The 25,885-nt window shown below is 44.8% G+C and overlaps 1 protein-coding gene across 4 annotated transcripts in view; it reads right to left on the reverse strand.

Moving 5' to 3' along the window:
• Positions 1 to 299: 299 nt before the first annotated feature.
• The window catches only part of grhl1 (grainyhead-like transcription factor 1), a 28,870-nt gene continuing 3,284 nt past the window's right edge, over positions 300 to 25,885 (reverse strand). The window contains exons 3-15 of one of the 4 annotated variants that reach the window (XM_041855471.2): positions 25,589 to 25,662; positions 25,002 to 25,371; positions 24,360 to 24,442; positions 23,825 to 23,981; positions 23,468 to 23,579; positions 21,844 to 21,938; positions 12,851 to 13,097; positions 11,496 to 11,623; positions 7,542 to 7,570; positions 7,263 to 7,351; positions 3,719 to 3,804; positions 2,346 to 2,410; positions 300 to 2,149 (exon numbers count right to left, since the gene is read on the reverse strand). In XM_041855471.2, the coding sequence (XP_041711405.2) occupies positions 2,035 to 2,149; positions 2,346 to 2,410; positions 3,719 to 3,804; positions 7,263 to 7,351; positions 7,542 to 7,570; positions 11,496 to 11,623; positions 12,851 to 13,097; positions 21,844 to 21,938; positions 23,468 to 23,579; positions 23,825 to 23,981; positions 24,360 to 24,442; positions 25,002 to 25,371; positions 25,589 to 25,662 (1,650 nt within the window). In that variant the 3' untranslated portion in view covers positions 300 to 2,034. Of the gene's footprint in view, positions 2,150 to 2,345; positions 2,411 to 3,718; positions 3,805 to 7,262; positions 7,355 to 7,541; positions 7,571 to 11,495; positions 11,624 to 12,850; positions 13,098 to 21,843; positions 21,939 to 23,467; positions 23,580 to 23,824; positions 23,982 to 24,359; positions 24,443 to 25,001; positions 25,372 to 25,582; positions 25,663 to 25,885 lie in introns of all 4 variants that reach the window. The other 3 variants (XM_041855470.2, XM_041855469.2, XM_041855468.2) reach the window with 3 other exon arrangements.

Raw genomic sequence — 25,885 nt, forward strand, 5'->3', positions numbered from 1 at the left:
TGTGTGTTACTGTTTTCACGCCTGTTTCCTGTCAGTGGGGCTTTGGGGTTGGTGCCCAGACATATGGACCTGTGGAAGACTGGGGCTCCAGCCACGGCTGAGTTTGCTCTGTGGCTGAAGGGGAATGTTAATGAAGCCAAGGCCCAACATGAGGCTTACATCCCAAATGGCACCCTATTCTCTCTATAGTGCACTACTTTTGACCAGAGCCTCTGGTCAACAGTAGTGCACTATATAGGGAATAGGGTGCCATTTGGGACATGAGCCACCAACATACAGACCACCAGTACAGCTCCTGGAGCTTTTTTTATTGGACAGTTGGACACTATATGATACATGAGAGAATATTCCCAACATCTGAGAAAAGACATGTCATTTAAAAAACAAAGACATGTACAAATATTTCAACCTACCCTCGACATATACTGTAAATACTATGTTAGAACAATTTCATACAAAAACAAGAAACATAATAAAACATTATATTAGGAATAATAGTAACATTCTGTTTGATATATACGGTAAAAAATAACCCATTTCCCATTCTCTTAATAAATATATACACATTAAGTACTCTGGTACAAAAAGGAGCTTCTACAGTACGCAAGGACACATTTTTTCAACATTTTCAAATGGACACAAATGTAATGTTATCACATTATTACTGTACCTGATGTGTGTATACAACGACATAGGGAGAATCTGTCAATCTGAATGGGTTTGACCTTAACTATCTGACTTCCTATGCACTAATAGACATTCTCAAATCTATTTTGTTGTGAGTCTGCAACCTGTTCTGAAACCTATTCAGGCCATAGCTGAGTGAAGGGTTGATACTTTTTTCTTCTACTTAATAAAAAACATGTAATACCTATGAAGAGGCCATATGCTAAAGCGCTATAAGGGAAAATGTCTGCTCTCGATTCTATTCAGAAATCCATGTGAAAACCACATGCAGTACATGCTCATACTCAACACACATATGGTAACAACAAACACAGATAATATCATACTAACTGCCAGACTGAGTGTACATACATACATACATACATACATACTAAATACTGCCAGGATGTTTAGTATCAATACAGTGAGCCAACCATCCCCTCTATTTGCAATACAATTAGTGTTTGCAATGCGTGCTAAATATCCTCTTTAATCGATTAAGATCTATCTTCAGTGCTATATGGAGTTCCAATGGGGCAGACACAATGCAGTCTGAGGCATAAGGATAGCTAGCCTGGTCCCAGTTGTGTTTGTACTGTCTTGCTATGTTTGGCAAGACAATCACCATAGGAATTGGCAAGATAGCACAAACAGATCTGGGACCAGGCTAAAGGATAGCATGCATCTCCAACCACTCTACTATGATGCTAATGCTAATGTCAAAATCAATGCATTATTAGCCTGTTTCTCTTACGTATTCCATGAACAACACAAAGATACTGAGAGAAGGTTTGTCTGCATAGCATCAGGTATTATAGCCACACAACAAATACGCCACACATACTGTACTGTAACAAAGATTCTCAAATGGCCTTTACATACATATATTACATAGCTATTACAAAACGAAGAGGGCTTCTTGTTACACTCGATTCTTATATATAAAAGTTACACAAAATGTATCAAAAGTCTACATCAAGCCATCGACACAATGCCATCATCATATAAGAGCAGTGGCTTTGTAACTTGGCTTAGTGACCTTACAGATAACAAAGAACACTGTCTCTCAGACAGGTGGACAGTTAAGCCTTGTCCCAGATCAGTTTATGCTGCCTCGACAACTGCAATGATCATTGGCATGACTGATAACAACAGATCTGGAACCATGCTAGTGGACTGTAGATATTGCGAATAGTGTCAGAGACATTCTGTTCATGTTCGGTGACTGGGCTAAGGCCATGTGTATGTGTATGTGTAAACCACATTTCTTTACATTTACAACAACTTTACAAGCTGCCCAATGTCCACACTCTATGTAGACTGGGCGGTGACAGTGTCAATCACTCCCCACCCCTCCCTTTGGGCCAATCAGATTTCAGTCAGGGTGAGTTTGTACACGCCCCCTAGCTCCTCCATGGCGATCTGGAAGGTGTCTTCATTGGAGTAGTGCTTGATGATGTTGTCATCCATGTTGACTAGAATCCTAATAGAGGGACAGATAGGGATGTCAGTATCATAGAAATAGAATCTAGTCAGTCTATTTCCATGGTTATTATCTTATTATGTAATACATAATGTAATACATAAAAATCCTGATTCTCCACAAATATAACGTTTACTTGTTGTAGAACGATCTTAATCATGGTAAATAAACTTAACCATTGATGTGAACCTCTTACCCTTTCTTGCATTTCTTGTAGACTTTCCCCACTTTCTCGAGCGGCACGTTGTATTTCTCTGATATCTAGAAGAAGCGGAGCAACAAAGACTTGTTATCCAGTAGTCTCTTGTTTGAAAGAAGAGACAATGTATGTGAGGGTGGTTGAGATGTTTGAAATAGTATTTGAACCTAGGTCTGGTGCTTGCTTTGTTTTGAAGTAACATTATGTTGTATACTTGTTGTTTTTTTGTGTGTTTTTTTTATTATTTAAAATGGAACTCAATAACTCCTTTATAATGTAACTCAATAACTCCTTTATAATGTAACTCAATAACTCCTTTATAATGTAACTCAATAACTCCATTATATATATATTTTTTACAATGCCTTAATGTTTTGTTTTCCATCTTCTATGAATAAAAAAAAGATCACCCTAACAAATTATTCAAAATTCAACCAGGAAAGAGAAGAGACATGGGAAGAGACATATGATGGTATCTTTGCCACCCTTTGCCCCCAGCTGCCCACTCTCCCCTCCCCAGGAAACTAAGAGGCCCTGTCACAACTCATTTGGCCTGTTGTGGAGGCGGTTGGGGACCCATGTTGAGTTCCCCACAGCCTGGTGTCCCCTGCTGAGGGATGTCCCCTATACCCTTTGTCTTAGTGCACTACGCCAGACAGACCCCCTAATCAGAACCATAGCCACCATGGCCCCCCACCTGAAGGGAGACCCTACACGTGGCAATGCCTCTGTCCTCCTTGGGCACCCCCCTTTCTCTTTCTCCATCCGTCCCTCCATTTCTAGGAAATAATCATCTAGGTTGTTGTGTCTCCTCTCTGTCTCTCTCGCTCTCTCTGAGATGCTGGGTTGAATTAGGATAATCAAGCTGAGCGAGATAGATAGTGGCCATGGGTAATTTCAGGGTAGACGATAGAGGAGTTTGTGTGGCAGAATGGGCCGTGACACAAACAGAGCCACCCACACTAGTGTCAGCGGAGTGATGCGATGTGACCAGCCTCCCATAACATACACCATATGTCTGGCTGTCTCCCTGGGTGTCCCTCCCTGACTGACCCTATGAAACCCCACTAGGGACAGGCTCACCCTGTTTCTAAGCCACTATCATGGTGGTTCTGTAGGTGTGAAGTTTGACTTTATGAGTAAAAGTGATCTGTTTCATAAACTTTAGTGGAGGATTGTGGTTCTGAACCTGCAGTTGTTTGGAGCATGTTTTTGCACTAGGGTTGTGGGTTTGATTCCTGCATGGGCCACATACAATGACGATTAACTGTAAAGCACTTAGGGCTTAATGGCCATATTACTGTGTTATTACTATAATATTATTATATTATTATATTATTATGCTCTAGTTGTATTGCGTAGAAACTTACTGCTTCCACCAGGCCTTTCAGTGTGGGGTTCTTCAGCATGACAGCATCAAACACCTCCTCGGTATCCTTACGCACATACAGCAGAACTACATAGGAGAGAGGAGGGGTACAGTGAGACATACTGATCACACATACACACAGGCATGTACACACACACACACACACAGGGACACATACACAAACATACATAAATATACACACAAACACACTCAAATGGGGCTAGGTTTCGCAAAACCAAAGTCATAGCAGGACACACACCCCAAATCACACAGCACATGAACTTATTGGCAGAGTCAGATATCTGTTTTGCTGAAGCTAAGCAGCCTGACTGGTGGTGAGGCCCTTTATGTGGGTTTGAACTGAGATTCTCACTATGACCCTGTCTCAAGTGACCCATACCTCACAGTGTTCTATCAGATCTGGGACAGTAATACACATTCGCACAAACACACATATACGTACACACACACGAACACACACATGCACGTGAACACGCACACGTGCAACGGACGTCACGCTGCTTGCCTAGCGAGTACCGCTTCCTCCTGCTACACACGCACACACACACACAGCAGTCTGACACCCAAACCACAATGAATAACTAACAACAACCTGCCCCCATGACCTCCTGCCCCTGTCGCCCTAGCCCAGGACATTCCAGTCTGGGAAGGGGCCAAACTCAAGGCTCTGGTCCCTCTGGTACTCTGGTACTGGGAAGACCAAGTCATTCTCTAGACCAGAGATTTGTTGTCTGCCCAGCCTCTTCCCAGACCTCTGGGTTAGCATTGGCAGGATGCCTGGTCAAACTCAGCCCCAGTCTGTGATCCTGAGCGAGGCAGCACACTGCTCAGGGAGGGCTGGAGTGTAACTTCCCACACGTGGAGGATATTCAAGCACTCTACCACGCTGCCCACTGTCCACCCACATTCACTCCAACCTGATACTCAGAATAGATGTGCTCTAAATAGATCTATTGGTTCACTGACACTGGATATGATATCAAAGGGAATTTGGCAGCCCTAGTACAAGTGACCGTAAAGGGGATTTTGACCAAGGGTGTATGTGTCTACCAGCTCTCACAGTCTCACGTCAGAATTAGACGTTCATCCATGTTTCTCAAACGTCAAAATTCGAAGTTGTTCCAAACGTCAAATTTCAAAGTGTTTAAGGTTACGTTTAGGCATTAATTCCGAATTTTTAAGGTTAGGGTTAAGTTCAGGTATTAACGCCAAATTCTTAAGATTAGGCATTAACTCTGAATGGTTAAGGTTAGGGTTAAGGTTTGACTCGACCTTCGCCTCTCCCGAGCCCGTTGGGAAGTTGCAGCGAAATTGGGGAAAATTTTTATTTTTATCACTGGATTCAAACTTGCAACCTTTGGAATCAACGCCCATCCACCATCCCCGTCCACAACACTCTAGCAAAACCAAAACCTACTTGAAGGTAACAACGCTCACTGTTGCCCCTAATGGTCGGTTTCCGCATCATCTCCTGACGTCCTAAGACATGGATGGACGTCGAATACTGACTTGTATCATGGGTGACCTGGCTGGTGTGTGTTCTGACTTCAAGTTTCTGCAATGGTGACTATGACATCATTCGCTATACTAAGCTTCCCGTACTACATTTAAAAAAGCCTTTTCGTTAAAAGCTTCTCAATACAAACAGTGTGCAAGTTGTGTGTGCTTGCATGCGTGCGTGTCCATATGCTGATGAAGGGTGAAGAGTGTGTCCTTGTGTGTGAATTGTGAGTGAGAGGTGAGAATGAACAGTGATATTGGGTTATGCCGTCGGGAGGGGGGAATACAGCATGAGTGTGTTTCAGGGACTGGGTGAATAAAGGTGTCAGCATTATTCAGTTCGGCTGGTGCCAAGCCAAACTCGGCTAGCCGAACCGAACAAGTGTGCTTGGGTACTCCCTTAAAAGACCTTCGCTTGAAAAACGAGAAGAAAGCGTCAATAGTACTGTTTGTCCATTTTGAGACGCCGTAGTCAGTATACACTTCCTCAAAATAGTCAGAATTAATAAAAGATAACTCAATAAATTTGTCATACATTTTTTGAGATCTTAGTAGCGCAATTTTACATCTAACTAAGATGTTCGGTGCAGTATTTCTCAATGAAAAAATGTGCATGAAAACGAGTCATGTCTCGTTGAATGACAACAAAGACTTTATTGAAGAATCCCTACTGTTGACCAATCACTGACGAAGGGGCGTAGACTTCGGCTCCGAACTTCGGCTTGCTTCCAGAAAAAGATTTGTGTGCCCGAACAGCGCAAAAACCCTCACCGAAGTCCAAAACGAACAAAAACGTCACAAAATGTCGTCATAATATATGCACAAACTATACCAAACTGTTTCGGCTTGGTAAGCATGCAGATGCCTTAAGGAGTCATGTGCCTCTATGTCTATGGGCAGTGTTTGTAGGGAGGGTAGGTGGCCTTCAGGGAGCAAGCCATAACATTCACAACAACGCACGCACACACACACGCACACACAATAACACACTCCTCCCTCTGCATACCTCCCCCTCTCTCTGGTCTCATACCAGGGAGGATGGTAAACAGTGACTGTGAGACACCTTATCAGTAGTGCATACACAGTGTATTGGTGGGCACACACACACACACACACACACACACACACACACACACACAGACAGACAACGAACAGTAGACTCATTTACAAAATAGCCTCCAACACTCTACTCAGCAAATTGGATGTAGTCTATCACAGTGCCATCCGTTTTGTCACCAAAGCCCCATATACTACCCACCATTATTACCTGTATGCTCTCGTTGGCTGGCCCTCACTACATATTTGTCGCCAAACCCACTGGCTCCAGGTCATCTATAAATCACTGCTAGGCAAATCCCTGCCTTATCTTAACTCATTGGTCACCATAGCAACACCCACCCGTAGTATGCGCTCCAGCAGGTATATCTCACTGGTCATCCCCAAAGCCAACACCTCCTTTGGCCGCCATTCCTTCCAGTTCTCTGCTGCCAATGACTGGAACGAACTGCAAAAATCTCTGAAGCTGGAGACTCTTATCTCCCTCACTAACTTTAAGCATCAGTTGGCAGAGCAGCTTACTGATCACTGCACCTGTACACAGCCCATCTGTAATTAGCCCACCCAACTACCTCATCCCCATATTGTTATTTACTTTGCTCATTTGCACCCCAGTATCTGTTTTTGCACATCATCTTCTGCAACTCTATCACTCCAGTGTTAATACTAAATTGTAATTATTTTCCACTATGGACTATTTATTGCCTTACCTCTATAACTTACTACATTTGCACACACTGTATATATATATTTTCAATTTTTCTATTGTGTTATTGACTGTACGTTTTTGTTTATCCCATATGTAACTCTGTGTTGTTGTTTTTATCGCACTGCTTTGCTTTATCTTGGCCAGGTTGCAGTTGTAAATGAGAACTTGTTCTCAACTGGCCTACCTGGTTAAATAAAGGTAAAAAAATAAAGAAAATAAAAAATAGAACACAAAAACACCCCACATACAGACATCATACCTTTCTTGGGCTCGTCCATTCTGGCCAGCTTATTGGGAGGGGAACCAAACTCATCCTCATTGGCGTAGGGTAATCTCTTCATGCCCGAGCTGCTACGGACACACACGAAAAGTTGGCTTAGAGCGTTTACACACACACACACACACACACAGGCCCTCTCACAGAGAAGTGGCAGGAAGGTCCTAGACCATACTGTCTTTATTTTCTCCAGCCGTTTTCCACCCACTTAAATCAAATTACAGACAAACAAGTGTAAAATGTGTGTTTCCAGGAACTCACCTTTCCTCTCCATCTTCTTGTGAGAAGGGCTGCATGGAGAGAAAGAGAAGTGAGTGAGAAAGGGAAGTGAGTGAGAAAGAAAGTGAGTGAGAAAGGGAAGTGAGTGAGAAAGGGAAGTGAGTGAGAAAGGGAAGTGAGTGAGAAGGGAAGTGAGTGAGAAAGGGAAGTGAGTGAGAAAGGGAAGTGAGTGAGAAAGGGAAGTGAGTGAGAAAGAGAAGTGAGTGAGAAAGGGAAGTGAGTGAGAAAGAGAAGTGAGTGAGAAAGGGAAGTGAGTGAGCTAGGGAAGTGAGTGAGAAAGGGAAGTGAGTGAGAAAGGGAAGTGAGTGAGAAAGGGAAGTGAGTGAGAAAGGGAAGTGAGTGAGAAGGGAAGTGAGTGAGAAGAGAAGTGAGTGAGAAAGGGAAGTGAGTGAGAAAGGGAAGTGAGTGAGAAAGAGAAGTGAGTTAGAAAGGGAAGTGAGTGAGAAAGGGAAGTGAGTGAGAAAGAGAAGTGAGTGAGAAGGGAAGTGAGTGAGAAAGAGAAGTGAGTGAGAAGGGAAGTGAGTGAGTAAGAGAAGTGAGTGAGAAAGGGAAGTGAGTGAGAAAGAGAAGTGAGTGATATGGGTCAAGGGTGAAAACACACATTCCTACATATCAAAGAGGTGATTTTATCTGATATGGACCGCATTTGGAAATAAGTGCAAGAAAATAGGTCGATTGGACTTTGTGGGCAGTGACAACAATCCTTGGGGAACTCTTCAATCAAATTTAATGACAGTGTTTTGGATATACTTTACTTATTCTGACTCACACTTATAGGATGTTCTTGTTCAGGCCATTCTTGCAGCACAAGAGGAGTGATATTTCTCTGAAACCGACAAACCCGGTAACTTGTGCTATAATCAATATTAGCTCTGGTCCAGGTTGTTAGTGTGCACCCCTCTACTATGTAGTGGAGCAGAGCGCACTAACGACCTGGACCAGAGCTAAATCAATGTAGGCTATTCTCAGAGGAAACCCAGTCACCCTGCTAATCAGTCACAGATAAATGTGCTGGAGGTTTACTGGGTTGCTATTTTGGATCCAACTGCCAATTGTGCACCAAAATAAATGTTTTCCCTCCAGGCTGGATCAGAAAAGTAAACAGGAAAGGTTTATTTTCAGCTCAGTCCACTCTGCAGCTCAGTAGCGCCATGTGGCCCAGAAATCAGTGAACTCATTGAGCTGGGTCATGTTCATTAGGCACCAAACGGACTGAAACAGGGAGGAACACTACCAATGAGAAACACAGATTTTTGTTTTCTGTTGCAATAATATGTTTTTAAACATTTAAACCTAATGAACAGGACCCTGGTGCCACTGTAGCCAATAGGGTGGCGGTGGGTGTATGGGCAGGCATAAGCTACGGACAACGTGGCAGGCAATTTGAATGCGCAGAGATACCGTGACGAGATCTTGAGGCTCATAGTCGTGTCATTCATCCTCCGCCATCACCTCATGTTTCAGCATGATAATTCACGGCCCCATGTCGCAAGGATCTGTACACAATTCATGGAAGCTGAAAATGTCTCAGCAAAACAACACTGTCTATCCTGGTCCTCAATGTTGGCAACATACCCACTGTACAGACAACATTCTCAGAGCTTTGCAATGACTTGGGCCCTGTTATATACTAAACCATCCTTCCTTACTAATTTCCTTGAAATATTAGTGATCTATTGAGGTTGAATAAGTAAATGTGGCTTTCACCAATTCGGTCTGATTTCTGATGACCTCACAGCAGGAAGGAAGGAAGAATCCATTGCTAGTGTTCAAACAGGGCCCTGGAACATTTGGTCTCAACATGAGACCTAAAAACATGTTAGATTGACTCTGTATATTCTTGGCTCTAAAAATCAAGGGGAAATGCTTCACTCTATGCTTCCTGCATCCAACCTGAAGGCCATGTTATGTCACGCTGGCTGGGAGCACTGCTAGAGGTGTGCTGTTGGGTAATGTTGAGAGACCTGACATACCACACGCAGACAGACAGAGCTACACTACCCTCTGTCTCCTCTCACCTTGGTGTCAAACCAAGTCACAAGTGCAACAGGTGCAGTCTACTCTAGACATAATGTATTAGGTGCCTTATTCAAAGAGCACCGGGCTTAAAATAATCAATTACGTTAAAAGTATATATTTTTTAATCTGCTATACATGCTTAAGAGTGATTCCAAACATGTTTTGATTCATTGAAGCACCATGTAAGATCTTTGGCACATAAACACACACATCAGCCAATCCCAAGGCTATCTCCCCCTATTAGAACACACTGGAAAGTCCCAGTCTGAATAACCCCTGATCCCATGATATTACAGGATTACAAAGTCCTGGCCAATTGGCAAGTCTAGCCTGTGAGTTTTGGTTGCCTTGAGGTCACCTTGTGCTGAGTAGGAGTTGTGAAACTCTTTACCCACCGGGAACCACGTAATGTGACGCACATCTTAATGCATGTCATAACAACAAGATGCCCAGCGCTTCAAGCCAAGCCTCCTCCTCCAACCTCTCTCGCTCTCTCCCCACCTGCAAAATATTAGTTGCATCTTGCGCCCTACACTCGTCTGTTCAATGCATGTAAATAGCTTGCCCACTCCATAGCAAGCGGCTCTAGCCACAATGATTGGTGAAGTAATTTAATGTCGAGCTAAATGTACAAAATATTTTATTTCAAAGGTTTAAAAAGGAATAGAAAGGAACAATATAAACCGCTACTATTTTTGGGTTCGAACCAGTTCAGAACTTCATTTTGCTGGTCGGAACAGTGGAACGGAACCAAAAAAAGAATTGTTCTGTTCAGAACGAAACGATTGGAAAATAATTTTGGTTCCAACCCCTGCTAAGTACCACTCTCTGAGTGGCGAGCTCTAACGCAATGATCCAGAGTGTGGTGTCTGGAATATGTCTTCTGACTCACACCCTGACCCTACCAGCTGGGGAGGAGTGACCGATAGGAGGAGCGCTGGGTATGCAGGGTCACAACACGGCACAGACATAACACATTCCCCTATAGGATTTCAAAAGTCCATAAAACCTGGGAATATTGTGAAAGTTTCTGGAATTTTGATCCCCCATAATGCACAGCAGATCCCCTTAAAATCCCTGGACATCAATGGTGTTCAGGGCTTGGACATCAAACACTAAGGTTGGGTCTCTAACTCATCTATTAACAATGCATAGGCAGATTAACAATGCATAGGCAGAGCCTCTACACTCTAAAGTAAGATAGCCTTAGGGGGATATCCACCCACTAAAGAACACCTGGTATTTAGTGAAGGAGTGTCAGAATGAGGGGCTCTTAGAAGTCTGAAGGAAACATGGTGGGGGGTGGTTTGGACTCTTTGGTAGTCAGTGGCTGGTGGGAGTTGCATTCAAATGCCCTTTGATAAGATTTGTATCATTGAATCTGCACCAAGTACAGTATGTGCTCTTATCTTATCACAAAACATATCATTTGTATACTTACCGGTACTCTATAGTAAATTCTACCTTGCACTTGCATGGCAATTAAGTAGGTATAACTACGATGTATTCTAAATGCATGGCTGTTGTGGTCCACTTGTGCAGCCTACATACAGCCCAATGGAAATACACAGGTAGATTTTTTGGAATCCGCTAAAAAAAGGGTTGGCGTTTATAATTTTGTCCCAATTAATCTGATAACAGCCTTATCACCACACCTACAGTATATCAGGAAAATTAAACTGTTTTAATATCAGTTTGAATGTCACAGGTACCATCCCATAACATTTAGGTGGTATGCATACTTTGCATAACCCTGCATTCGGTTACCTGGCCAAGGATGTTGACCCTGTCATGTCTGGGTAGAAGTTGCCTTAAGATATATATCTAGGGTCAGCTTACCCTGCCCAAATCCTAACCATTCACCATTAGAAGGTGAAATGCAAGACGGACCATAGATCAGTTTATAGGGGTACTCACATGGCGCTGGACGTTGGAGAAGTGGATGTCAGGGATGAAGAGAACCGGCTGAGTCTCAAAGTCAGTCATCATCTTGAAGGTTGTGACATCATTACGCTTCTGAAGAAGAGGGACTTTGACGTCACCATCTATGGGGGTCGAAAATGACAAATGATGAGCCTTGTTGATGTGTATCGTTGCAAGAATAGATCATATAACACTGAACAAAAATATAAACGCAACATGTAAAGTGTTGGTCCCATTTTCCATACGCTCAAAAAGCTTATTTATCTCAAATATTGTGCACACATTTATTTTCATCTCTGTTAGTGAGCATTCGTCCTTTGACAAGATAATCCATCCACCTGACAGGTGAGGCATATCAAGAAGCTGATTAAACAGCATGATCCTTACACAGGTGCACCTTGTGCTGGGGACAATAAAAGGCCACTCTAAAATGTGCAGTTTTGTCACACAACACAATGCCACAGATGTCTCAAGTTTTGAGGGAGCATGCAATAGGCATGCTGACTGCAGGAATGTCCACCAGAGCTGTTGCCAGATAATTTAATGTTAATTTCTCTACCATAAGCCATCTCCAACGTTGTTTTAGAGAATTTGGCAGTAAGTCCAACCAGCCTCGCAACCACAGACCACGTGTATGGCGTCGTGTGGGCGAGCAGTTTGCTGATGTCAATGTTGTGAACAGAGTGCCCCATGGTGGCGGTGGGTGTATGGGCAGGCATAAGCTACGGACAACGTGGCAGGCAATTTGAATACGCAGAGATACCGTGACGAGATCTTGAGGCTCATAGTCGTGTCATTCATCCTCCGCCATCACCTCATGTTTCAGCATGATAATTCACGTCCCCATGTCGCAAGGATCTGTACACAATTCCTGTAAGCTGAAAAATGTTTGGAATGCTCTGGATCGATGTGTAAGACAGGGTGTTCCAGTTCCCACCAATATCCAGCAACTTCGCACAGCCATTGAAGAGGAGTGGGACAATATTCCAAAGGCCACAATCAACAGCCTGATCAACTCTATGTGCTGCACTGCATGAGGCAAATGGTGGACACACCAGATACTGACTGGTTTTCTGATCCATGTCCCTACCTTTAAAAAAAAGTTATCTGTGACCAACAGATGCATGTCTGTATTCTCAAGTAAAATCCATAGATTAGGGCCTAATGAATTTATTTCAATTGACTGATTTCCTTTTATGAACTGTAACTCATTAAAATCTTTGAAATTGTTGCATGTTGCGTTTATATTTTGTTCAGTATATTATTGTGTGTGTATGTGTGTGCTTGCGCCTGTGTGTGTTTATGTGTCTATGCTCATTTCTATGTGTCTATGCTCAGTGGGCACTCACATGCTCCCATACTGGCGGTGAGGTCGGTGCACTTGCCCTTCCTGCGAGACTGCTTCCTCTCCTCGTCTCTGATCTTCCTCTCAGCTCCCTTGTCACAGAACACCTTGATCTGGCAGAAGGCCCGGTGGATTGGCTTGTTACTGCGGTTGTTGTAGCTGTAGGTGTCTATCTGCAGATTCAGTGGAAGGCCCTTCACCCCCTTCTGGGAGGAGAAGTCTGTGCTTAGGCAGTTGACCGAGATGAAGATCTGAGGAAGAGGAGGAGGAAGAGGAGGAAGATTCAGGATGTTGTTTTTTCAGTGGGAATTTTATTTGTTGAGTAATTCAGGTACCTTAAAACCATGCATAACAACAAATGGTGGGTGGGTGGGGGGGATTTGTGTACCATTGCCTCACTATGTTAAACACTATAGTGACTGTGCACAACGCATGGTACAGTATCTTACACTTAAGGCATTAGACCCTGTTTATTCTGTATATAATTTTTTTTTTATAGTTGTAGAAAAAAGCTAAAATAATGCAAATGGTGAAATTGGATTGTATTCTTTGTCAATGACTGATGTTCCATGCACAGTAAATTAGGTCATATTTTTTCGACAGCATTCCCACTGGTTCCACTCCCACTGAATTCCAAAGAGCATAGAATATCTGTCTGGTTCCTTGTTTTTGTACGTGCAGTCTTTACTGAACTAGTGTGTGTCTCCCTCTTTTGGCAGACAGTGGTAATTACATGTTGACTCAGTTCTACTAGCAACCACTAAAAGAAGGTTGCTGAAAGCAATTTCAAAACATCGCTTTCTTTAGAAAGTACTATGTCAATATGCTTACTTAATATTATAACCACTATACTGAGAAACGTTAACTGCAAGTTTGCACAGATATCATGTAGTGACAACTGTTAATTTATTTCTATAATCACATAGTAACTATATAGTAACTACATTTTGTAGTTAATTTTAAGCTGAATTGAACTAGTTTTCTAAATGAGATGCTTGGTTTAATCAAATAGCTGACCGGTTAACCAAAGTAGTAAGTAACTATATGGCTTACTTCATGTAAAGTCATGTCTGGCGCAACATAGTCTCATGAGCTACATGTTCCATTTCAATGTTTTTGCAATTACTCATCTTCAGTAAAGGTGATCTCATCATATAATGACCTATTCTCATGATCCTAGGAGTATGTCCTATCAAGAAACCCAAAGGGTGTCAACATTTGGGAAAGGCTGCTCCTGCTTTGACTTCTGTTTCACTTCTACCTTCTGAGTAAACTGTGTGTGCCTACGTTTCAAATCACCAGGGGGCACAACGAGAGAAGGTAAAGCATCTTTCACACACACGCATACGTACACACGCACGTACACACGCACGTACACACGCACGTACACAAACGCAGTGACTATGTGTCCTATCAGTCTTACACATCATCCTTAGTGTGACACCTTACACCTGGCTCATCTGTGGTTCTAACAAACAGGCAGAGTGGTGGGTACACAAAGGTGATTCTACACAGTACAAACAGGTGGTTATACACAGTACACACACACAAGGATGAACATCCTCTATCCTATGGACACAGGCCTCGGGTCATGAGACGAGAAGACCACATCCTGGTTATGTGTGTGTGTCTGTGTGTGTCTCCCTCAGGGGATCCAAGGGATAGATGAACTGCGGTACTGTCTTGTCTGCCCGTCTATTTGTTAGCCTAATTGTGTTAGCATCCCAGGTTACAGTTGAACAATCAACAGTAGCAGTGTCATAGCACTACACGAACACAAAGCGCTAGCTAAAACGTCTGGGAGGTTGACAGTTGACACCATCCCTCACAACCATCTGGGAGGTTGGCAGTTGACGCCATCCCTCACAACCAAAAAAACTGGTCAGGAACAGTGGAATACTGCTCTTCCCTCGAACCCGGTCGGACAGGATTCCATCGTTAGCTGTCAAATCCAGTTTTCTGCCCCCCTGCCGCGTTTCCTCATTCCAACTCCCATTGTTGGGCACGTCTTAGCCCCTAAGGCCTCCCTTGTATGTGCATCACATTAGCTAAACAATGGCGATGACAGGTAAAACGAGTCAAGAATGTGGCCTCAACGGCAGACAAACACCTACCTACAGTTGAAGTTGGAAGTTTACATACACCTTAGCCAAATACATTTAAACTCAGTTTTTCACAATTCCTGACATTTAATCCTAGTACAAATTCCCTGTCTTAGCTCAGTTAGGATCACCACTTTATTTTAAGAATGTGAAATGTCAGAATAATAGTAGAGAGAATTATTTATTTCAGCTTTTATTTCTTTCATCACATTCCCAGTGGGTCAGAAGTTTGACTTTGACTTTGTTGTCCTTAAGCCATTTTGCCACAACTTTGGAAGTATGCTTGGGGTCATTGTCCATTTGGAAGACCCATTTGCGACCAAGCTTTAACTTCCTGACTGATGTCTTGAGATGTTGCTTCAATATATCCACATAATTTTCCTTCCTCATGATGCCATCTATTTTGTGAAGTGCACCAGTCCCTCCTACAGCAAAGCACCCCCACAGCATGATGCTGCCAACCCCGTGCTTCACGTTTGGGATTGTGTTCTTCGGTTTGCAAGCGACCCCTTTTTCCTCCAAACATAACGATGGTCATTATGGCAAAACACTTCTATGTTTGTTTCATCAGACCAGAGGACATTTCTCCAAAAAGTAAGATCTTTGTCCCCATGTGCAGTTGCAAACCGTAGTCTGGCTTTTTAATGGCAGTTTTGGAGCAGTGGCTTCTTCCTTGCTGAGCGGCCTTTCAGGTTTTGTCGATATAGGACTCGTTTTACTGTAGATATAGACACTTTTGTACCTGTTTCCACCAGCATCTTCACAAGGTCCTTTACTATTGTTCTGGGATTGATTTGCACTTTTCGCACCAAAGTACGTTAATCTCTAGGAGACAGAACGTGTCACCTTCCTGAGCGGTATGATGGCTGCGTGGTCCCATGGTGTTTATACGTGCGTACTATTGTTTGTACAGATGAACGTGGTACCTTCAGGTGTTTGGAAATTGCTCCCAAGGGTGAACCAGACTTTTGGAGGTCTACAATATTTTTTCTGAGGTCTTGGCTGATTTCTTTTGATTTTCCCATGATGTCAAGCAAAGAGGCACTGAGTTTGAAGGTAGGCCTTGAAATACATCCACAGGTACACCTCCAATTGACTCAAATTATGTCAATTAGCCTATCAGAAGCTCCTAAAGCCATGACATCATTTTCTGGAATTTTCAAAGCTGTTTAAAGGCACAGTCAACTTAGTGTATGTAAACTTCTGACCCACTGGAATTGTGATACAGTGAATTATAAGTGAAATACTGTGTCTGTAAACAATTGTTGGAAAAATTACTTGTGTCATGCACAAAGTAGATGTCCTAACCGACTTGCCAAAACTATAGTTTGACACAAGTAATTTTTCCAACAATTGTTTACAGACAGTTGCCATACCAGGCAGCGATGCAACCAGTCAGGATGCTCTCGATGGTGCAGCTGTAGAACCTTTTGAGGATCTGAGGACCCATGCCAAATCTTTTCAGTCTCCTTAGGGGGAATAGGTTTTGTCGTGCCCTCTTCACGACTGTCTTGGTGTGCTTGGACCATGTTAGTTTGTTGGTGTTGTGGACACCAAGGAACTTGAAGCTCTCAACCTGCTCCACTACAGCCCCATCAATGAGAATGGGGGCGTGCTCGGTCCTCTTCTTTTTCCTTTAGTCCACAATCATCTCCTTTGTCTTGATCACGTTGAGGGAGAGGTTGTTGTTCTGGCCAGGTCTCTGACCTCCTCCCTATAGGCTCTCATCGTTGTAGGTGATCAGGCCTACCACTGTTGTGTCGTCGGCAAACTTAATGATGGTGTTGGAGTCGTGCCTGGTCATGCAGTCATGAGTGAACAGGGAGTTCAGGAGGGGACTGAGCACGCACCCCTGAGGGGCCCCCGTGTAGAGTACCAGCGTGGCGGATGTGTTGTTACCTACCCTTACCACCTGGAGGACGGCCCGACAGGAAGTCCAGGATCCAGTTGCAGAGGGAGGTGTTTAGTCCCAGGATCCTTAGCTTAGTGATGAGCTTTGAGGGCACTATGGTGTTGAACGCTGAGCTGTAGTCAATGAATAACATTCTCACATAGGTGTTATTTTTGTCCAGGTGTGAAAGGGCAGTGTGGAGCGCAATAGAGATTGCATCATCTGTGGATCTGTTGGGGCGATATGCAAATTGGAGTGGTTCTAGGGTTTCTGAGATAATGGTGTTGATGTGAGCCATGACCAGCCTTTCAAAGCACTTCATGGCTACAGATGTGAGTGCTACGGGTCGGTAGTCATTTAGGCAGGTTACCTTAGTGTTCTTGGGCACAGGGACTATAGTGGTCTGCTTGAAACATGTTGGTATTACAGACTCAGACAGGGAGAGGTTGAAAATGTCAGTGAAGACACTTGCCAGTTGGTCAGCGCATGCTCGGACTACACGTCCTGGTAATCCGTCTGGCCCTGCGGCCTTGTGAATGTTGACCTGTTTTAAGGTCTTACTCACATCGGCTACGGAGAGCGTGATCACACAGTCATCCGGAACAGCTGATGCTCTCATGCATGTTTCAGTGTTACTTGCCTCGAAGAGAGCATAGAAGTAATTTAGCTTGTCTGGTAGGCTCGTGTCACTGGGCAGCTCGCGGCTGTGCTTCCCTTTGTAGTCTGTAATAGTTTGCAAGCCCTGCCACATCCGACGAGTGTCGGAGCCGGTGTAGTACGATTCGATCTTAGTCCTGTGTTGACGCTTTGCCTGTTTGATGGTTCGTCGGAGGGCATAGCGGGATTTCTTATAAGCTTCCGGGTTAGAGTCCAGCTCCTTGAAAGCGGCAGCTCTACCCTTTAGCTCAGTGCGGATGTTGCCTGTAATCCATGGCTTCTGGTTGGGGTATGTACAGTCACTGTGGGGACGATGTCATCGATGCACTTATTGATGAAGCCAGTGACTGATGTGGTGTACTCCTCAATGCCATCGGAAGAATCCCGGAACATATTCCAGTCTGTGCTAGCAAAACAGTCCTGTAGCTTAGCATCTGCTTCATCTGACCACATATACTATTCTATCCTACATATCCTTCAGATATACTATATATTATATCCATATGCTGTCCACAATGTCTATACATCCCATCACATACAGTATATATATATTGTGACGTCACGAGAGGCTACACAGCTTTCGGCGGGGTTGCTCAAGTAGTGCAAGGAGACAAGGTTCAAACAAACCAAGGATTTTATTATAGGTCTTGGGAAATTAACGAAAATATAACAAAAGTCTGTTCTCTTGTGGCTCTTTAAGGGTTAACAGTTCAGGGATGTCTCTTCCACATCCAACATCATAATTCTCACTCGCTCAGATAACTTTTCCCCAGCCTTACTGTAGTCCACGTTGCAGCTAGTGGCCAACCCAGCAAAAAAGTCCTTCCAAATGTCTCTCACGTATTTCCACAGGTGCATATATCCAAAGGTGAGTATTTCCCAAAGGTAAGTATCTCCAAATCCTTATATTCCTCATGGAAGTGGACGTGCAGCACTCTTGTCCTCCAGAGAGCCCAGCTTGGAGACTGTGTCTCTTCCCTTCCCCAACCTTCAGCTCATCAGCTCCTCATTTGTTTCAGCTGCGTGGGAAGATTGGCCATAGAGGGGTGGAGTTCCCGACCATACCAGCAGATGGAGCCATAGCTGTCTGGGTTTGCAGCCACCTCAGGGGGATGTAACGTCCCTCCAGGACACAGCCTCTCGTGACATCACACATCCCCCTCCTCGGGACCGACGTCCTCGTCGGGGTAAAGGCAGCGAAGAAGGCATCACGCCGGGAGAGGGCGTCCGCATTGCCGTGGTGCTTGCCAGACTGCTCTCTCTTCAACTCCTCCAACTCTAGGACCAGGGACTCAGCCTCCTGTTGTCTCTCCTTGAATTTCTTACTGAACGCATCAGCCTTGGTTTTAGCAGAGTTTAGCTTCTGTTGAGCAGCTTTCAGTTCCTTCTCTCTCTCTGCCTCCGCATTCTTCATCTTGTTCTCCAACACCTTGTACTTCTCCTCTGCCTTCTTCTGGACCTCCTTACTACTGCGCAGGGTCTCCTCACACTCCTCGATGGTCCTGCGCAGCCTCTCCAGCTCCTCCTGTTGCTTAGGGAAGGAGCTCTGTTGGAGTTTAGCCTGGAGGATATCTAACTCTTCTGTCTTCATGTCTAACTGTTGCTTTAACAAACGATACCTCTCAGCGGTCCCCTTCAGACCAGACAGTTCTTTGTCCAGATTCTGTAGCTCCGTCTCTGTGTCGGTCTGGGCACCTGCCATCCCTATCAGAGCCCGGGCGGGAGTGAGTAACTCGGAGGATTGCACCGGAGCCTTCCCAGGATGAGTCTTGCCTCTCCGTTTCCGAGGTACTCGGGTTATCCTCTCCTGAGACTCTCTCCAGAGTGGGTAAAAGGCTGGGCAGTCTCGTCCAATTAGGACAGGGACGGGGAGGAATCAACCACCCCCGCCGTCGTGTGTATGGTTCCCCGTGTGCTGGTCATTGTAAGTTCAGTAATGGGGTATTCTCTGGTGTCCCCATGGACACAGGAAACTGGGAGGACTTTCCCCGGGGTCAGACACGTTGGGCCCACCAAATCCTTACGCACCAGGGTGGCCCGGCTACCAGAATCCAGTAAGGCCTCCACATCATGGTGATTCACAGTTACCGGGCAGGTGGGGGGTCGATCTGGGCCGCCATCTCGACTCCCAAGAGCGAGGCAAAACGGTGTGTGGGTGCTGAGCTGGAGGACTCCGCAGTGGGCATAGGTTCATCGGCTGGTTTCCCACACTGCCAGGAGATATGTCCCATCTCCCCACACCGGTAACACTGTCGAGTTTCCCCCCTCCTGGTGTACTCTTCTTGGACCCGCCTGGTTTCTGGCTCCCCCTGGAGCCGGGATAAGTCCTGACGTGGCTGGGTTCGAGACCTTGGGGGTCCTTTGGACGGGTTCTTCCCATTTGTGGTGGGGCCGCACTCCTGGGGTCTTTTTCGGGAAGCATTCAGCATCTCCGCTGTGGCCTGGTACTTTTCCACAGCTTCCACGGTCAGATCAGCCGTGGTCAAGGCCTGTTGACTGATGAACCGTTTTTGCCTCATAAGGCAGGGGCGCGTAGGTAACGATCCACCACAACGGCCTCCACCACCGCCGCTGCTGTATTCCTCTGCGGATCCAGCCATTTCCTTGCGATTCGGACAAGTTCATGCATCTGCGCCCGAGGAGGTTGGTCTGGTTGGAAGGTCCAGCTGTGAAAGCGCTGGGCCATACCAAACTTTGTGAGTCCATATCTGCTGAGGATCTCAGACTTCAGGGCATCATAGTCAGTAACCTGGTCAGGGCCCAGGTCCCGGACAGCATTCAGCGCTTCCCCGGTTAGAAAGGGGGCTAACAGACCAACCCACTGTTGCTTGGGCCAGGCTTCCCTAGTGGCCGTGGCCTCAAATGCATGCAGGTATGCCTCAATGTCATCGGTAGCTCCCATCTTAGATATAAAGTCACTTGCCTTTATTGGGCGGGTATTTTGGACCACCCTCTGTCTCTGCAACTGCAATTCCTCTGCCTTCAGAAGGTTGGCTTTCTTTTGCTCCTCCAAGAGAGCCACGTTTGCTTGCATCTGGGCTTGCTGGCCAGCAACAAGGGCTTTCAATATGTCCTCCATTTCAGTCGGCGGGGAGCCTACGGCCAACTTGGAAAACTGGGTGATCAAACCTTCGGTATCCTCCTCTGACATGCACTATTAACGCTTGAGCGTGCCCGTATTCACCACCATCTGTGACGTCACGAGAGGCTACACAGCTTTCAGCGGGGTTGCTCAAGTAGTGCAAGGAGACAAGGTTCAAACAAACCAAGGATTTTATTATAGGTCTTGGGAAATTAACGAAAATATAACAAAAGTCTGTTCTCTTGTGGCTCTTTAAGGGTTAACAGTTCAGGGATGTCTCTTCCACATCCAACATCATAATTCTCACTCGCTCAGATAACTTTTCCCCAGCCTTACTGTAGTCCACGTTGCAGCTAGTGGCCAACCCAGCAAAAAGTCCTTCCAAATGTCTCTCACGTATTTCCACAGGTGCATATATCCAAAGGTGAGTATTTCCCAAAGGTAAGTATCTCCAAATCCTCATATTCCTCATGGAAGTGGACGTGCAGCACTCTTGTCCTCCAGAGAGCCCAGCTTGGAGACTGTGTCTCTTCCCTTCCCCAACCTTCAGCTCATCAGCTCCTCATTTGTTTCAGCTGCGTGGGAAGATTGGCCATAGAGGGGTGGAGTTCCCGACCATACCAGCAGATGGAGCCATAGCTGTCTGGGTTTGCAGCCACCTCAGGGGGATGTAACGTCCCTCCAGGACACAGCCTCTCGTGACATCACAATATATATATATATATATATATATATATATATATATATATATATATATACAGTACCAGTCAAAAGTTTGGACACACCTACTCATTCAAGGGTTTTTCTTTATTTTGTAGAATAATAGTGAAGACATCAAAACTATGAAATAACACATCAGTCATGTAGTAAACAAAAAAGTGTTAAACAAATTATTCAAATAGCCACCCTTTGCCTTGATGACAGCTTTGCACAATGTAGAAAATAGTAAAAATAAAGAAAAACCCTTGTATGAGTAGGTGTGTCCAAACTTTTGACTGGTACTGTATATATTTCTATATTTCCTAATTATTTTACTTTTAGATTTGTGTGTATTGTTAGATATTACTGCACTGTTGGAGCTAGGATCACAAGCATTTCGCTATACCAGCAATAACATCTGCTAAATATGTGTATGTGACCAATACACATTTGATTTGATTTGATGTGTTGTAGGGATAAACAAGTTGACCTACAACTTTCTCTCCATCTCCCTTCACCTTTTTCCTCTCATTCCTCATACCCAAGGTATGTTTCCTGTATCTCACCTTAGCCTCCTCGTTGATGTCCCAGGTGAAGGATATGGCGTTGTAGGAGATCTCCTCGATGTTGCTGATGGTGTTGAAGCTCTCCTTGTAGTCAGCTGGGAACGACAGGACACATAATGGACTGTACTGTTAGCATTGACATTAGACTTTCAATGAAAAGGGGCTGCGGTCGTGGCTAAGTTATGAAACTACAGTAAGTTGGCTAAGTTGATGTATGGAGTGGTGGAAGGAGACTTCTGATATTTTATTGGAGGAAGGATGACAATATTATAAGGATAGGGTTGATTTCATTGTCTTAGTAGCGTTGCATAAGAATGAAGCTCAGGTCAGTAGCTTGTTTTAGATACAAGTACTGAGAATGTGCTCCCACACTAGTGAAGTCGATCCTCAAAGGTGTGGATAAAAAAAGCTCCCTCTGTGGTATTGGCCTCCTAGTCTCGCATTATTGTACTTCCAAGTCTTTCAGAGCCATTTTCACTCTGCCATTTTACAAAATAACGCGAGAAATTCGGAAATCTAGGTGCTTGGTCGCCAACTTTAAGTTCTGACCAATCACAATCAACTTCCTTACTAGGGATCACCAATACACTCTCACACCTTGGCCTATAGCCCTTTACTACAAACCACACTGTTTAAGTAGGGCGCCTCTACGTTTTTGACTGACTGACTACTTTAATCCAAAGCAAGCAGGGTGTATCAACAGTCACCTTTCGCCCATAGTCCTTCCATCAAATTCATGAGACAATACACTTTCCTCTGTCAAGCAGAATTAAGCTTTCTTTTCACAGTGTGTGCGTGCAGAGTAAGATTGATCAGTCTACCTCCAGAAAATTAAGTTACTGGATTGTTCTGACAGGGAGCCACCATGGAGCCCAGTTTACACAGGTATTATTAACAAACAGGGCAACTGGCCTTGTCCCATTTCCACCCACACTCTCACCCTCCCTTATCCAATCAGGTGTATTGTTCTAAAGAGGTTTGTTAAGATTCAACCAATGAGAACATGGCCTGTATTCACAAAGAGTCTCAGAATCGTATTAATGAATAAGATTAAGTTTATATGGACAGGGGGACCTGATCCTAGATCAGCACTCCTACTCTGAGACACTTTTTGAATACAGGCCCAGTTTGTGTTGTTCATTGGGTGGATCTGTCTGTCTGGCTCCTTGGCTAGCTGCCTGCTCCTCCTTGAGCTGAGACAGAGACAGCATGTGACAGGAGGGAGGAAATGGAGGGTGATGGTTGCACAACAATTCAGGGAACAACAATGAATCAGTGGCAGTGCAGGATGGTATGGTAAGAGTGTTAGGTAGATATGATCAAATGCATTCGTCACCATTCATGAAGTACTTCTGGAGACTTTATGTAACATAAGAAACTACGGCCTAATTTAGTAAGCATTTGTAATAGGAAATTTGCACCTGTTATTTCCCAGAAGTAATAAAACAGGTTCATTAACACTTTTAAAGGGTAAAGCAATGAATGTTTTAGCCAGTGTTTTGTTTTTCCTTGTGCTTCGCACCGTAAATCAGGCCTTTAATGTATTCTTTAGTCCTTTAAACTTCCCTTTAGGAGTTATTGTGGAGATGTGTGTGATGTAGACTCCAGTAGCATGGGCTCTTACCAATATCAAGACACCTCTGCTTGGCTGTGTGCTGTCTGGAGTGCCAGTACTTCCAGTGCTTCAGCTGGTCGTCTCTGCACTTCTCTTCCCCGAACACCACCATCACCACACTCTGAAATGGAGCACACAATCCCAGGGCCATCAAACATGTTAGCTCAACTGACACATTCAATTTAACGAGATCAGACCTGTTAGTAGCTAAAAGCTACTATTAGCAAAATAGCTACCAACTAGCCTAAGATTTCTCTGTTTATTCTGTCTAACCTTTCACCAGAAGTATCTTTAACATGAGACCTACTCATATCATGTATTGGTACTTCAACAATGAGACTAGCTAGCTTTGTGGTGTGGTCTTACCCTGACTTTGCTGATGGGGTGGTGAAGCTGCTTGCTGTTGTCCATCTCCCTGAGGCTGATAGGGTAGAACTGACCCTTGTTCAGGTACGTCATGGTGCCGTCACCTGTCTTCTGACGCAGCGACTTGGACGCCTCCAGGGTGTACTCAAAATTATTCCTAATAGAGAAATAAGTATTGGTTACAATAGTACATTTGTATTTTCCTTTAGGGAAAGAGTAGCCTGAAATCCAGACCTGTTTTGTGCTGACATTCCACTCCTTGTACTCTGTGTCATATGTTTGGCACAAAACAGGTCTGGATTTCAGGATATGGAAAGGGTATGCCTTCACATTAAGGCCCCACTCATCAATCCCTTCCCATTGACTTGATCGTGACCCAAACTCCTCGTAGCGTCACAGAGGCCCTGTTGTTTGGCATTGTGCCTTTTACACTGAGGGAATCTGGTGACTCCCAGGTGACTGTGGTGAATGAGGCTATTTTCAGTAGTCTTCTATCAGGGCCTGAATGGCGACAGCGGGCGGCCGGCGGGCTTACCCCGGCACGGTGTCAAAAGCGGTGTATTCCTCTGGCGCGATGGAGGCCAGGCGTAACTGGAGATCCCCTGGGAAGGAGAACACCTGCGGCACACAAAGAGGAGAGAGGGCTTGGATTTAGACAAGCATCCATGACGAGGCTGTAGCTAGTGCTTTCAGGGGTTAAAGGGAGTCAAGGGAGCTCTCTCTCTCTTTCTCCCTCTCTCTTGCCCGCTTTCTCTCTTTTTCAGTGAAGGGGAAACAAACCACTTCCCTTCCAATCCCTCCCTCTCTCCTTCCCTCCCTCCCTCCCCCTGTGTGAAGGGGGTTGTGTTGGGTTATCCCTTTCCAAGGTAATCCCCCTCCAGGTTAAATAGAGAAAGAGAGAGAGGAGAGAGAAAGGGCCTGGGCTATTGTAGGGGGGAAATAGTACAGCACTTTATTGTGTAGGCCAGACAATGGCATAATAACACGCTGGTCCGCTATTTTGGCATATTCAAATAAAACAGGGAGGGCTGAGACCCACTGTTGTAGGCTCCAGAGGCTCAGGTAAAAGGGGTATTGTCTGACGGGGGAGAGAGAGATCTGAAAGTGGGGGAGGGTTGGGGGGTTTTAGATGAGAGAAAAGGCTATTGGATCCTTGTTGTTGAGTATGTTTACACACCTCTTGGTGACCGTCCTTATAGTTCTCTGGGAAGGTGGAGTCGGGGGTTCGGGACTGAGTGCTGGGGCTGAACTGGCTGTGGGTGAGCTGCCGGGCGAACTCCACTGTGTGGCTGTCGGACTCAGAGCAGTGGTTGGGGACTGTGACAGAGAAGCTGTTGGAGGGCCCCTCCATCTTGACATTGGGGTAGTTGGGGACGGTGGCGATGGAGACGGTGACAGTGGTGTCTGGGGAGGGGAAAGGGACTCCCCTCTTGTTGTCATGGCCATGCAGCTGGTTGGGCAGGAGGATGTTAAAGGGGCCCTTCAGAACCTGGATCCTGCTCTCCGCTGACGCCATGGAAGTCTCTTGCAGGGGGGTCATCAAGTGCCTGAGCAAGAACAATTAAAAATAACAATTAAAAAAAACAGGGCAGGTAAAATGTCATTGGTTTAATATGAAATAAGGACCATAGACAGGTGGGGCGTGGGTATCGCGTGGATATCAACCAACCAACACACACACACACACAGAAACAAAACATAATGCTAAAATGCATTACCATGGCAAATTCTGGTTTGTAAAAGGGATGTTATACCTACATATACCTTTTGTTGGGATCCACATCAGAGCCCAGTGAGTCTGTCTTGGTCTGAGATATTGTTCTCTTCTCCCGGGGAACCTGCATGGGAAGGTAAACACAGCCGCTGTGAGTCTGACCACATCCAATAGAACCATCTCTGTCTACATGGAAAACAAAATGGCAACCAGTCAATGTGCTGTGGCTGCTTCACAAATGAAGTCTGGAAGACACAGGTCTTGAGTAAAGCTACTTCAGTCGTTTAGTTTACATTTACATTTTAGTCATTTAGCAGACGCTCTTATCCAGAGCGACTACAGTTAGT

This window comes from Coregonus clupeaformis, chromosome 29 (assembly GCF_020615455.1).
Source record: "Coregonus clupeaformis isolate EN_2021a chromosome 29, ASM2061545v1, whole genome shotgun sequence".
In the NCBI taxonomy this organism is placed as follows: Eukaryota; Metazoa; Chordata; class Actinopteri; order Salmoniformes; family Salmonidae; genus Coregonus; species Coregonus clupeaformis.